Raw genomic sequence first — 13,511 nt, 5'->3', positions numbered from 1 at the left:
CGACGCATGGCCCGCGCCGATATTACAACGTCTATTCAGTGAGAGCGCGATTCTTCACGGTCCATCACGCCAGCTGGAAAACGTATCGGACTGGCCGAGCGAATGCGCACAGCGCCGACCGCGGCGGGTATCATGAGCCGCGTGCGATTCACACTCGAGAATAAAACTGACGACAAAACGTTATGTACACGCGCGTATGAAACTTGCACACTACGCGGCAACAAATTTTTCATTAAACTTAACACATTTCACATGTCCTAAACGGCCCGCACAAACTTTTGTGTCGATTTAACACAAGACGAGTATGTTGGCAAACGACACAAGTATTACGTAGAAAATTACTACAAAATTAATATTAATTTAATTTAATTCGATTAATTAATACAAATTTCACCGATACTAAAGTATAAAATGTGTTATTGCGAGGACCGCTTTCAAAACAAGTGTAATATGTTTTTCTACCGCGCACGCGACTCCGCAGTTGCGTTAGCGGGAGCTGGAGCGCATCGCGCTAAAATCGATAACAGCGCGCGTGTAATCGAGTCAATATAACAAACACGATCAATGTAGATAGCGGATAATGAAACAATTATATTACAAATCAACGCGAATCACAGCGCATATTGCGCCCGGCGCGTCGATTTCCGGTGTTTCCGATATTAACTCGCAAAGCGGGTCGCCTCGAATCGCAGCGGAAGCAGCATGCGACCCGCTTCAGGTGTGAACCTTGCGCGACGTTTACCCGGCCAGCGGCTAGGTAAATAGATTGCGCTGTGACACCGTGCAGGTCTCCCGGCCGGGTCAACCCCTGTCGTCGAACTCACCTTCCTCGAAGGGCTGCGCTCGTTTGGCGAACGCCCTCGAGAATACGCCCCGCGACTTCGAGGCGTCCACGCCGTTCTCCACGGCCGCGCTCATTCTCGCGAGCGATTCTTCAGCGTGCACTTATTGCCGGGCGCAGCGAGGTCGTACCTGAAATTGGCGTTACGCGAGAACGTCGATTATTAGGGCAGTCGGTAGACGACGAGAGAGGACGCCCTGCGCGACGTTCGGTCCCATCTCCTGCAGTATCGATGCGCGGACGCGCCGTTCCGTCACGGAATTACCCTCCCGAAATTATGACCACCCTCCCGAGTGCTTCTCGACAGCGAGCCGAGTCCTACCTATAATTTCGCGCGGAATCTCGTTAACTCTTCGTCAAACTTAATAGCACTTATTTCTTGCCCCTTAGCTTGGCACACTGAGTCCGTGAGACCCATTCAATTATCCGATATGCCTTCACTTGAGTATTTATAAATGTTCTTATCCGGTGTTCAGGTATTTGAGTTTCGAATACGGAAGGAAGAAAGTAAATTTGATAAATGGGACCTGCGGAAGGATAAGAGACGGCTTTCTCCGAATCGAGTTATCGTTCGAAGCATCGCCCCTTTCACTATCCGCACGGCTTGAAAGGATCCGCGAATTACAGGCGTACATAAGGTGTACATAAGCTCATTAGCCTTTCATGATTAGTATGTTAAGTGAGCAAGACCGCGAATTTAATGCGTCGGCGCTCGAATATATAATACGCGGCGGTTTTCACGCCGCCAGCCAAGTATAATGGTGAGATTGTAAGGAATACGTCAATGTTAATTAATGTAATTAATACGTTCCTCTCTCTCTCTCTCTCGTCTGACATCACATAAAAGTTAGCTAGCCTATGCCCGGAGTCTCTCGGCGGCGAAACGACTTTCGCGTTCTATATAGATGAGCCGCTGCAGAGTCGCAATCCGCAGCCGCGCCATCCACGCACAGCACGTAGTGACGTTAATTAGTGTGCCGTGATTAGAGTTTCCCTCTAATTAAATGTAGATTGCCTGATTACCAGCCGGAGGAGCGCGAGTTAAAGACGCCGCCGTGGTTCGCCGATTCGATACTTGGAAGAGGCAGAGAACACCGGCGTCGACGATCGTTAGCGCATCATGGTGTATTATTATTAACGTCTCCGCACGAGCCATTCTTCTCATTTAATTAATCGAAACAAGTCATTAACATTCGTAAGGACGCGTCAGTGTTCCGGAGTTAAGATCAAAGTGTACAACTTTCGTCGACCCGGAATCGAAATTTAGGTGCCGCTTTGACGCTCCTAAAGATAGTTTGTACCTACTAAGAGATAATATAATCTGTAGATTTAATAAAAATCTACTTTGACGATACTGGCACTTGTTAGCTTCCCTCTTGAATCTTTAATTCTACGTTTAATTTTATTTTACGCGCTACTTTGAACATATCTCGACGATGAAAACATCATCAGGGTCAAAATAGGAGTTAAATTATATCATTAGAATTGAAATTGCATGTGAATCCATTTTGCCATCTTAGCTTCTGCTGCACTGAATGAAGGATTTGGTAGTGAGTACACAAATTTGGTGAGTGTTTGCCGACTAAATATTTGATTACCGCAACCAAATAATTTAGTTCCATGTACCGTATATATAGTACTGTGTAGTTCCGTATATTGTATTTAGTACAAAGAACGAAATTATTTGGTTGAGGCAAATATTTGGTCGGCAAATATTCACCAAATTTTCGTACTTGTGACCAAATTCTTTTCTCCGTGCGAGCTGTGGAATTTAAGATTGAATATAGGGGCAAACCTTCGACTCGGGGGTATACATTAACGCTCTCAGTGGGAGAGACTGCATTGTCGTACAAATGGCGCACTCGCAAGGCTCATCTTTACTGCAAGGCAGTTTCGCGAACGCGTATGTAATGACGTCGTCGATAACCGCTTCGGGGACGACGCCATTATACGGAAAGTCCGTATTGGCGGCTGGTGAGCAAACGACGAGCATATAATAACGACTCGCGTCGGCCCGTCGATAGTCCCCCGAAAACGACGTCGCAGCACCCCATGTTACACGTCATCCCGCGCACACGTACACACATACGCGCGCGCGCACGTGCGAGCGAATGGTCACCCCCTCGCTCGTCGTGCGAGAGACCCACCGTCATTCGATCGTCATAATTTATCATTACGCGCGGGGAAAGACACGCTCTCGATAAATCCACGCCGTGTTCAACAACGTTACCCATTGATTTATGCACTGTGACGTCCGCACGGCGAGCGAGCGAGAGCGCGTAAAGAGAGATCTATCGCGGCGCGCCCTTCTTCGCCGCGTCACGGCCAGAAATCATAGGCGCGAATCGCCCGGGGACGTCGATGGCGAGGAGGAAAAAGCGCCGACTTTTACGAACGCTGTTCGTACGTGCGTTCCGACCCTTCCGGTACTGAAATGTCCGGCGCGATACGATCGTCATGCACGAAATAACGCACGCTGACAAACTACCCCGAGCGGACGCACGCGTCATCCGCTCGGCTCGCAATGCGAAAGTCTGATTTTTCATATCCGCCGAATTTGCCGTAAACATTGTCATAAATATTGATGTAAATTATATTATAATTGTTATATTGTGTGTGTGTGTGTGCGTGTGAAAATAGAACGTACCGTGAAACAAACTACTTCGTAAACGAGAGTCGTCCGCTCGATTCGAAACCCGACCTTTTGTATCCGTTATATTCATCATAAATATTGTTATGAATTATAAGTTATATATTAAAATTAATGCACGCTGACAATCTACGCCCACGCGCGTTATTCGCTCGGCTCACGACGCGAAATTCTGATTTTCCATATCCGTCGAATTTGTCATAAGCATTGATGTAGATTGTACATATTATAAGTGTTACATTGTAAATATATAACGCACGGTGAGAGACAAACTATCTCGTGAAAGCGCTAGTTATCCGCTCGGCGTGATACATGAAAATCCGACTTTTTATATCCGTTAAAGTTATCACGAATATTGTTATAAATTACAAATGTCACATATTAAAATTAACACACGGTGGCGAACTATCCCGCAGAAGCGCAATAATCTGCTCGACTCGGAATGCGAAAACCTGACTTTTTACATATCCGCGATATTTCTCATGTATAAATATAAATCCACATGAATTATAACAGAAATTTTATACAGTTTTACACAAGAATATTAAATATAATTTATAATATTGAATATGATTTTTTATACATACAACGATAACTGTCTATCTGTTAATTGGTATCGAAATTCCACGGAATGTCCGCACCTTCTTCGGAAAAGCGAAGCGTCCGCTATCCGCATGGGCCGTGTTAAACGATTTAATGGTTCATGACTTCGTTACGGAATAAGCGATTTAGAATACTTTTGCATAGCAATGCTTCAATCTGAATAAATTCACGTCCGCGAATTGTGAGTTCCTGTGAGCGAGCGATTAAATGTTCGTCATTTCAATTTTTGCTCTAGCGTGCGCGTGTTCTCTCTCTCTCTCTCTCTCTCTCTCTCTCACGACCGAATACATTTATCGCGACGAACAGCGATGGCACGTAACGAAATGATTAAACAATTCCGTTTGTTTTATTGCTCCGTGTTCACACCTCTATTTAGCGGCGCATTCAGTGATAAATATCACAGCTTTGATCCCACAGTTTTTGCGCGTTAACACCTTCAAGACGTGCGACTCGGCGACTTCGCGCACGGGAAAAAAGAAATAGTTCCCATAGCTAACAAACTAGTTTCCACGGGGAAAAATTAGCTGTCCATGTAGTACAACTGAAACTTAGTTGATTTAGCTAATTCTTTTTGTCCTTGTACCTAATTATTCAGCTCCCACTGCGAAAAATTCTTTCCCACGGATAAAAACTAGCTGTAGTACAAAAAACTTCGGTAATTCAGTCGATTCTTTCTGTCCCTGTACCTAGTATTTCGCTCTCACGGTTAAAAACGAGGTCTGGTAACTAAATTTCGGATTATGTGGACAATTCCTCCCCCTTTTTCGCACGTCGCGTTTCGCAAAACTGACAAATCGGGGGAATCGAGTATGCAGACGCAAGGCCGACAAGCGTCCGTAAAACCGGGAGAATCCTCGTTATTTGTCCAACTAATCGAAGCGGAGACGCCCTCGTCGTTTTTCATTATCAATCCAATCAACGGTTGAGCGGATTAAGGAAGCACGCGGGCGCGCTTGCGAGCGAGCGCTCGGCGTGTTAAATCGGATGTTTTATTATAACGGTATATTTATGCCTCGACGACAAAGCAGAGAGCAAGGGAATTGCATTACGTGGGCGTTTAGAGTCGATAAATTCTTGCGGGGTTGCGAGTTGGCTTCTGATTTATGTACCGTGACAGCAGAACTCATAAGGGAGATCTATAGCCGTTTTTCTATTCTTTCTTGCCGCGCCTCGTCGCTGCGCGCGGAAATCTTTGCCGGTGATTTTCAACTCGGCGGAGATTTAAGACGGTAACATCCGGGGAACACTTTGTCCCCGCCAGACGCGGTGTACCATTGCCGATGCGCTTCCGCGTCGCGCTTCATCGGCTCGTTTCTTAATCGCTCCAGCGAAAACTTGGAAAATACTAATTTTTCGCTCCTCTCGAAGTGGATCGGTGTAAATGTTTCCGATCTGAGTCAGCGAAAGGAGTGTGATGAAAGTAAAAGGAGGTACGATTCTTCACCGGAAAATCGGCGAAAATTCAGCGAATATTCGTATTACTGATTCTCAATAGAAAGACTCTCGCTTTACTTATCCGTCTCGCTGAGTCTTATTACACGGCGAAGTTAATCCGATTTGGCAACAACCGTAGTTAGCGGGCGATTGCATTTAATTGGAGCACATTTTCAGATCTGAAAAAATATACCAATCGGACGCGAGAGTTCGCTAACTACCAGTTATTACGGTTTGTACCAAACCGGATTAACGTTGCCGTGTAAATGTAGTCATTGGTTCTCGGTGGAGAATATAATTTCATTCCGTGTGTAAAAGCTGTGGCGCCTAAAATTCGTTGTACATTATAGCCGAGCCCGGCTTTCTACGTTTGCGGCGATGGCATGAATGTCTTCCATGCGCCTTGCGTGCGGCGAAACGTAATTTTACATCTGCGCTTGCAAACTTTGCATCAATAATGGAACAATAAGCTACCATTAAGCGAATCTTTCAGCAAGATTTTACTGATTGCAGTGCTGTGCTTACAACTGAATCACCAGTTATAAGTAAAGCACTTCAGTGAAAATATACAGATGGTGCTTTAGAGAGCGGAGAACGCCGGGGATTCTCCGTCCGTGAGATTTATTTGTTGGTCGATTAAGGAAACACACGATACATTGTTACGCGTTTTTCGTTTTCTCTCCTCGATAAACAAATAAAACAAACAACAAATAAAAAATAAATGTATTCCGTTTCAACAACCTCAATTATTTCCTATCATCGGCTAACTTTCGCGTCGCGTATTTCGTAAGTGAGACGCCCGTGTAATTCTACCCACATTAGCCGTATTAATAAACTTTGAGCGAGCGTAACGCGACGGAAACGAGACCGGCAACGAACCGCGGACCGCAGTTCGAGCGGAGAAATTACTCTCTCTCTCTCTTTCTCTCTCTCGTTCTGCGGTTTCATTCGTATCGATGAACTTCCGCGAGTAAACACTTTCACGTTGACGAAAGGGGGAACAAAGCACCCCAAGTCGAACGGGGACAATAAAGTTGCGAATGAATTGGATTGCGTTTCCCGGCGAATAGGCTCGCGTATAAATTGCTGGATGAAATCTACCGCATAAACCGTTCTTCCCCAAAATTATCCGATTCGAGGCATAAAAATAAGCAGAACAATGGTGAGGTAATAACGTTGAATAAAATATATAACGTTGAATAAAATATAGAACGTCCAGCAGAGACCGAAATAGCAGAGTACGAAATGTACAGTGCGCGATAAAATGGGACGAAATTAAAAATATTCCCCGAAAAAACACGCGTCTGCATTTTGCTCGCGCAAAAGTATCCGAAGCGCGTATAAATATAAAAATGGGAGTTTCGCCGAGTGAGAAGGAGAGAGAGAAAGAGAGAGAGAGAGAGAGGGAGAGATTATTATCGCATCGGTAAAACTGCAAATCCGCTTCGCGGGGCCGATTTATGGCGCGACCTAAGTCTTATCCTTCACGAGCAAGTATTAGGGTAACGACTCAGCTGTGTTTCACAATGGGGCAATAATTTCTGTTACTGCACCCCTAGATAGGAGTGTTATTGTCAGGTTTGTTCGGGAGCGCGGGAATCCGCGCTGTCGCGTACGAGCCCCCGGTGCCCAATTTCGAAATGGACAACTAACGGCCCTCCGACGATCCTTCCGCGACTCAGCCGCTCAGGGTGGATGACGAACTTTCGTCTACTTTTCTTCATAAATCGGCCCGTCGCATTCCGACTTCCGCGCGGACGAGACGTCCGAGCCGGGTGATCGCAAATCATTCGATAATAGATTGAACGTGTCGATTAGAAAAGGGGAAAAAAAAAGATGCGTTTTCAAGATCGTGCCCGAGTCGAAATATAAACCCCATGTGAAATTTTTAATTCTATAATGCAGTAGGAGAAATTTCGACTCGGAAAGTTAATAAGTGTCAGTATCGTGAAAATAGGATTTCCGATAGTTTATAGGTCGCGTAAGCAGGCGTGAATTGTGTTTAAGAACGTCAGAGTAGTATCGCAATTTCGATTCGGGTGCCTGATACGCGGCGAGTGCGTCAATTTGAGGGTCGTCGGCTGAGCGCGTCGGCTCTATCCTGATGTAGAGCGGCTTCTAGTAGAAATAAGCCTGTTTAAGGAGGGAGTCCATTCCGGTCATCGAATCCGCCGAAGTAAAATAAATGGAAAGGGCAGCGCAGTAGTCGATATATCGACGGAAACGACCGAGTCACCGACATTCACCGCTGCTGCTCTCTCTCTCTCTCTCTTCCGTGCTCCGTCTCCGATCGATCGCTCCTCTCGAAGGGTCGAGCGACCGGCCCAGGCTCGTAAATACGAGTTACGACGCGACCCGTTGTACCGCCGTCGCGTTTACGGGTAACGAGCCGCATGAATTAGATATAACGCGCCGGAAGATCCTCTGGCGTGGATCCCGTCGAACGTTGTTCCCCCCCAATTTTTCACCGTACGCGCGGAAACGTATCTGCCCGATCTCTCGCTCGGCGACCATGTTTCGCTTTGCACGTGACCAGTACACTCGCAATTTCCCGGCTTCGTTTCCGCGTCTAATTTACCCCGGACGGCCAGTCTCTTCTGTAGCGAGCGCCGGTTGTCGCGCGGAACTAATTACCGGGAAACACATTGCCGGAATTTCGCGTCGCGGAGACGCTATCGAACGGGGCGCATCGTCTTCGCGCGCGGACGGAAATTGCGGGGCGCCGGTGACGTCTCGCGGGTCCCCGCCGACTTTGTTTGGTAAGAGACGAGAGATCTGGCAGCGCGTGCTGGCTCGAACGTTCATTCCTGCCGGAAAAGAGGACGCGACGAGTCCTTTTCTCGCGCGCGACGGGAAGTCTCGAGCGAGATGCGTCGAATTATTTCGCGTCATTCTTGCAAAACCGGCCCCGGCTGGCTTGCCGCACTCGACGCCGCCGCGTCAAGATTTATGACGCGAACGTAAACGCCATCCGGTCGATCCTGTTGCTGCCGCGGGATTCGTGCGACGAGTCGTCTCGTCTCGCGTGAGACCCGAGCGAAACTTTGTTGCGCTTTGAGCGACGCGTCCCGCAGGTGCAACCCGTTGCAACCCGAGCGCTTAACGCGATTTACATACGGATGGTCGTGTGTCACAGCTGGAAGGGCTCCCGGCGCTTAATTGTATCGGTCGTGAAGTCGAGTTCCCGAGCGAGTTCCGCCGAGAAATTATCCCTTCGCTCGTTACTCCCGATATGCTCGATATACGGCCGGAGAGCGATATTGCGCCGAGATATTTTGTTATTCGCGGAGGAATCCGCTATAATTGCTCGTTTCAGCAAATTCGTTATTCTCTCTCCCGATTCGAAACACTCGAGGGGGAGAGGGCAGAGACAGGGCGAGGCTGCGGTTAGCGTAATGCGACTTTAATCAGCCGATGGATATCAATTTAATCTTCGTTTCCGCGTTCCTTCCCCTCGTCTTCGTTATTCCGCGCCTAACCCGACCTGCCGCGTACCGCGTCGTTAGGCCGATATCATCGCCAGCGAGTTCCCGGGAATACCTCAGATCCATGCGCAATTTTAATTCGAGCGCGATTGAAAAGGGAGGGGAGAGGGCAATTCGAGATTCAGTCGGCAGTATCCGAGTCGAAAGTTTAGTCCTACTTTGAGTCTAATTTAGTTCTACATTAGCTCTTCAAAGGTTTTCTATTGTGCTCCCTTTTATGCTACAAATGGGAAGTTACCTTCGTTTCCTCCACTTGAAGACTTAATGTAGAAAATTTAGACTCCGAAGGTTTCAACTTCCATTTATAGCATTAAAAGAGCACAATAAGTGCTCTTTTAAAGCTGCAAATGGGATATTATTTCCTTTTCCTCCGCTTGAAGACTTAATGTAGAACTTAAAATTTCGACTCGGGAGACTCGAAGAACTCGAAGGAGGAGCGCGTGAAGAACGCGGCGGGCGACAGAAAGAAAGAAAGAGATAGAAGCGAGCTTTAAAGCCGAGCATGGCGCCAAAGCTAAATGCCCTTTATTTTTTCCGCCTGCAGCTTTAATTAGTGCGCCCCCGACCGCATAATTATTGCGTTATGGTTGCATTAGGCGACAAGTGCAGCCAGGGCGAGTTCCTCCGCACGAGTACACCCGGCAATTTCCAACCTTCGCCGCCTCGCGTCGTCTCTCCCTCGTTTTCGTGCTCGGTTTTTCTTCCTCAGGTGTGTACTTAGCGGTGTTTCGGTGCGTCGCGTCGCCTCGCAGTCGCGCATGACGTTTCCGCCTCGAGTACAGATTTCAGCATTCGAACTCGCAAATCGCAGCATGTTTCACGATTTATTAACGGGGCGCCGGCAACGCGCGTTCGCGCAGAACGAGAAGGAAAGCGGCGGCGATCAATTCGAGCTCGGTGAAGAAAATACGCAGTTTTAGAACCGATGATGCATCGAGGAACCGGATGAACAACGACAAACCGCTAGAGTTGTCGAATGCGATGGTTGACACGGCCGTGATTAAGTTCCAGCGAGTCGGGGACCAAGTTTGATGGAATCGTTCGATTGTTTTGACTTCGGTGGGAGATTCAAGCGGAAGGTTCGGGCGAAGTTTCTTATCTTAAACTTGGACGCCCTTACCTTTTCGTAACGAGAATCGACTCTCGGCTTCGCGAAACTTACCCGCCGAACGCGCTCCGATTGCTCGCGCGCGTTTCGCGCATCCTCTGGCGACTCCGGACGGCCAACTTATCGTGTTTAACGAGCGTGAAATGATATCGATTAATTGTTCAAATACCGCTAAAAAGTACACATGATATCCAATAATTAAGCGGGAGAAACGTTTCATGCAAAAATTATATATAACGGAAAATAAAATAATATAATAATAATGATAATTCGCGCGGAAATTAATATAAACCGTTTCAGCCGCATTAAAATAATTAAATCGATGAAAAAACCAGAGAAAGAGAGTGGGAGAGATGAAACTCTCGTCCGCGCAAACGAATGTGACACGCGACAGCGAAGGACCGGCCGGGGGAGCTCGATGGCCGTCATCGGAAGACGCATAATTCGCGATCGGGCCGTCGTTCTCTTAATCGACCTGTTCGATTTTTGTCGGCCGAGAACAATGTGTCTCGCTAGAACAATCTGTCTCGCACGACGGAACATTCAGGATGAGCCTTAACGGTGAAAGCCGGACCGGAAGGATCGACGATCCGTGACCGGCGATACGACAATGCGAACGGTATGTAAACCTTTTCGTTCCGGACGAGATGTCGCCGCAAATTTCCCAGTGATTGACAGAGATCGGAACGCACGGGGATAGTCCCACGGTTATCTACGGCTCTTTAGACTTTTATTCGATTCAGAAGAGAGAAAAGCCGAGGAGAGAGGTAGCGCGTGATTGTTTTCAATTATATGTGAAATAATTTCAAAATATCTCTCTGGAGTATAAAATGGTACACGGAGCATTGCGAGAGGATTTCCCAGTGATTTCGCAATTTCGCGTTTAATTAGATACGCGAGTCGATCGCAGCGAAACGTCCGGGCGTGCGCGCGATTTTCCGGGATAAAGGTGAGCGGACGCGCGTTATCGACTTGTCGACGCAACGTTGTCGCCGGGCTCTTTCGCCAAATAAGCGCACGGAAATATTACCCGGGTCGGACATGCAGAAACGGCGAATAAATAAGGGAGGAATAAAGCGGAGCGTCCGCAAAATCACGAGCGTGTATGACCGTAATACATTCCGCCGCGGTTAGTCACGTACCGAGTGGCGTGGAAAGACGCGTGCGACGAAGTTTCCCCGCGAATCCTGCGCGAGATAGAGAGAAAGAGACAGAGGAAAGTTAATCGTCCCTTTTATCGTGGATTCGCATACGCGGCAAGGTAGGTGACCATGTCCAAATTTAGTTAGCGGCGAGGAAATTTATTTTGCGCCGGTAGCTGGTCTAGTGACGAGCAGCCAATTACCATCTCTCTCTCTCACTCTCTCTCTCTCTCTCTTTCTCTCTTCTAGCTACTCCCGTGTGTTCTCCTTCCCGTCTCTCTGTCCCGTTCTGTCTCACCGTTTCTCTCACGAGGGTCTCTAGGGCCGTATACACAGGTCACCGTAGTGAAATGAGATCAGAGCGAGATCGGAACAGAGGAGGAGGATGTAGACGGAGATAGACGCCAAGAACTGGTGTATACAATGCGTTTCACAATTCTGCCTTGCAAGCATATTTGCATTCGCAGAGAAACAGGGACTAATGCAGGCATTATCCCTTTAACGGATAGCCGAATGAAATCCCGGGTAGAAATTAATCGAGGCATGCCCCAGTTCTGTCGTGGCCCCAGACAGGCATGCCCCAAGATAGTGCTCCGTTGAATTCAGATAGTGCTTAGAAAGGCAATTTCTGAATTGAATTTCGCAAGTAGGCCCTGAATAGACGTGGATGTCCTTAACAAGGCCTGTGTCTTACGAGATTAGACAGATTTACAAAACTGACTCTAAATTCTACGAGCGTTACATTTCTAGGTGACGCCTAGATAAAAGTGGGGAAAGATTGTGTAGGGCCCTTTCTAGCGCCCGTTTGAAACTTCTACCCGGGATGTAACGCATAAAGTACTAAATAGAAGAGGGCGTTTGTTGCGACTGATCGTTAAAAAATCGCGAAGAGATCGGAGCGAGTCAACTTCCTTTCGTTGCTGTATCAGCGTGATCTCGGTCGACAGTCCCACCTTGTAGAATATGAGAAGTGAAGGAGATAGACAAAGCCAGCGAGCGAAAGAGAGAGAGAGAGAGAGGGAGGGAGAAAGACAGAAGTAGGTAGATGATGGGGGATGGAACTAGAACCATTAATATTTATACCACAGCGGATGGTTATGTCGCGGTGGAAGCTTAGGAAAAAGGGACGTCGCTGGCGGTACGCGTACGACAGCAACATACTGTACAACGTCGTGGCGTTGAGGTAGGTACGGAGACTCTATCCGGGCAGAATGCTGCGAATAAGCACGGTTCATAATGCATGGCGCGGGGGTATGAGCCGTGGTACGACACGTAATATGCGGGACGGCGTTAACTGTATATTGTATTATTCGCGGTACATGTAACGCGGCGCGCAACGTGGAATTAGCGTCGCGCCGCCCTTTACACGTGTCCCACATTACGTAAGAGTCGCGGGATTACCGAGTAACGAAAGCGATGAAGTATTCCTTCCTGCCGTGGTGACGGTGCTCCGGTTAACGCGGCTGAAAATTCTTATCGTCTCGAACACGATTCTCGTATTAGGCAAATGAGATCGTAAAGCCGGGCGGTCATATTTAATTACGGGATTGAATAATTAAGCCACACCGCCGGCTGAATTTCCATTTAATCGCGCGCGACTAGTGTAATACCTTTGTGTAGACGGACGTGATATTTGGCGGAAAGGGTGGAGAGCGAGGAAGAAAATCGAGGGCGCTTCGCGGCGAGGAAACGAGAGCGGAGTGCTTGCTCGCGCGGAGTGGCGGCATCGAATGCATCGCGATTTAGCTTGGCAAAAAAAGGACGAGAACGTTATGGTCGAGGACGTTATAGCCGAACCGTGAAGCGGAGCCGTATGCCGGCGCGGCCATATACCGCGAGCCATCGAAGCTTAGAGACTCTACGATGGCACAGTGCCCTGGTAAATAGATATGTAGTATGTGCACAATGTACGGTCCTAGAGCCGCTCAAAACTGCGGCGCATAGCGTGTATCTGGAATAATAAAAATTCTCTTTCTCTCTCTCCCTCTCTCTTCCTCTATATCTCATACTTTGCAGCGCTTATTTCCCCCCTACTTTTTTTTTGGACATATTTTACACAGAATAAAGGAAGTATCTCCTAGAGCAAAAAATTAGCTGTCTACATGACACAACGGAAATTTAGTTACTTTATCTCATTCTTTTTGTCTTTGTACTTAATTTTTAGCTGTGGGGGCTAAAAACTAGGTCTGGTAACTAAATTTCAGTTGTATTATACGGACAGCTAATTCAATCAACAATACAACAATAC

General features: G+C 47.5%; 1 protein-coding gene across 6 annotated transcripts in view; it reads right to left on the bottom strand.

The window, feature by feature from the left end:
- LOC106749567 (kazrin) overlaps positions 1-13,511 on the bottom strand; it is a 157,299-nt gene that overhangs the window by 73,644 nt on the left and 70,144 nt on the right. For 2 of the 6 annotated variants that reach the window (XM_014629182.1, XM_014629179.1), the window contains exon 1: positions 825-945. The exons of 2 other annotated variants lie outside the window; for them this stretch is intronic. In XM_014629182.1, coding sequence (XP_014484668.1) covers positions 825-918 — 94 coding nt within the window. In that variant the 5' untranslated portion in view covers positions 919-945. Of the gene's footprint in view, positions 1-824; positions 947-13,511 lie in introns of those variants that run through there. 2 more of the 6 variants (XM_014629177.1, XM_014629181.1) reach the window with 2 other exon arrangements.

The sequence above is a fragment of the Dinoponera quadriceps genome, unplaced genomic scaffold (assembly GCF_001313825.1).
Source record: "Dinoponera quadriceps isolate SergipeBrazil2010 unplaced genomic scaffold, ASM131382v1 scaffold3990, whole genome shotgun sequence".
Classification (NCBI taxonomy): Eukaryota; Metazoa; Arthropoda; class Insecta; order Hymenoptera; family Formicidae; genus Dinoponera; species Dinoponera quadriceps.
Note: the sequence above shows the minus strand (reverse complement) of the source record. Positions and strands in the feature narration are given on the sequence as shown.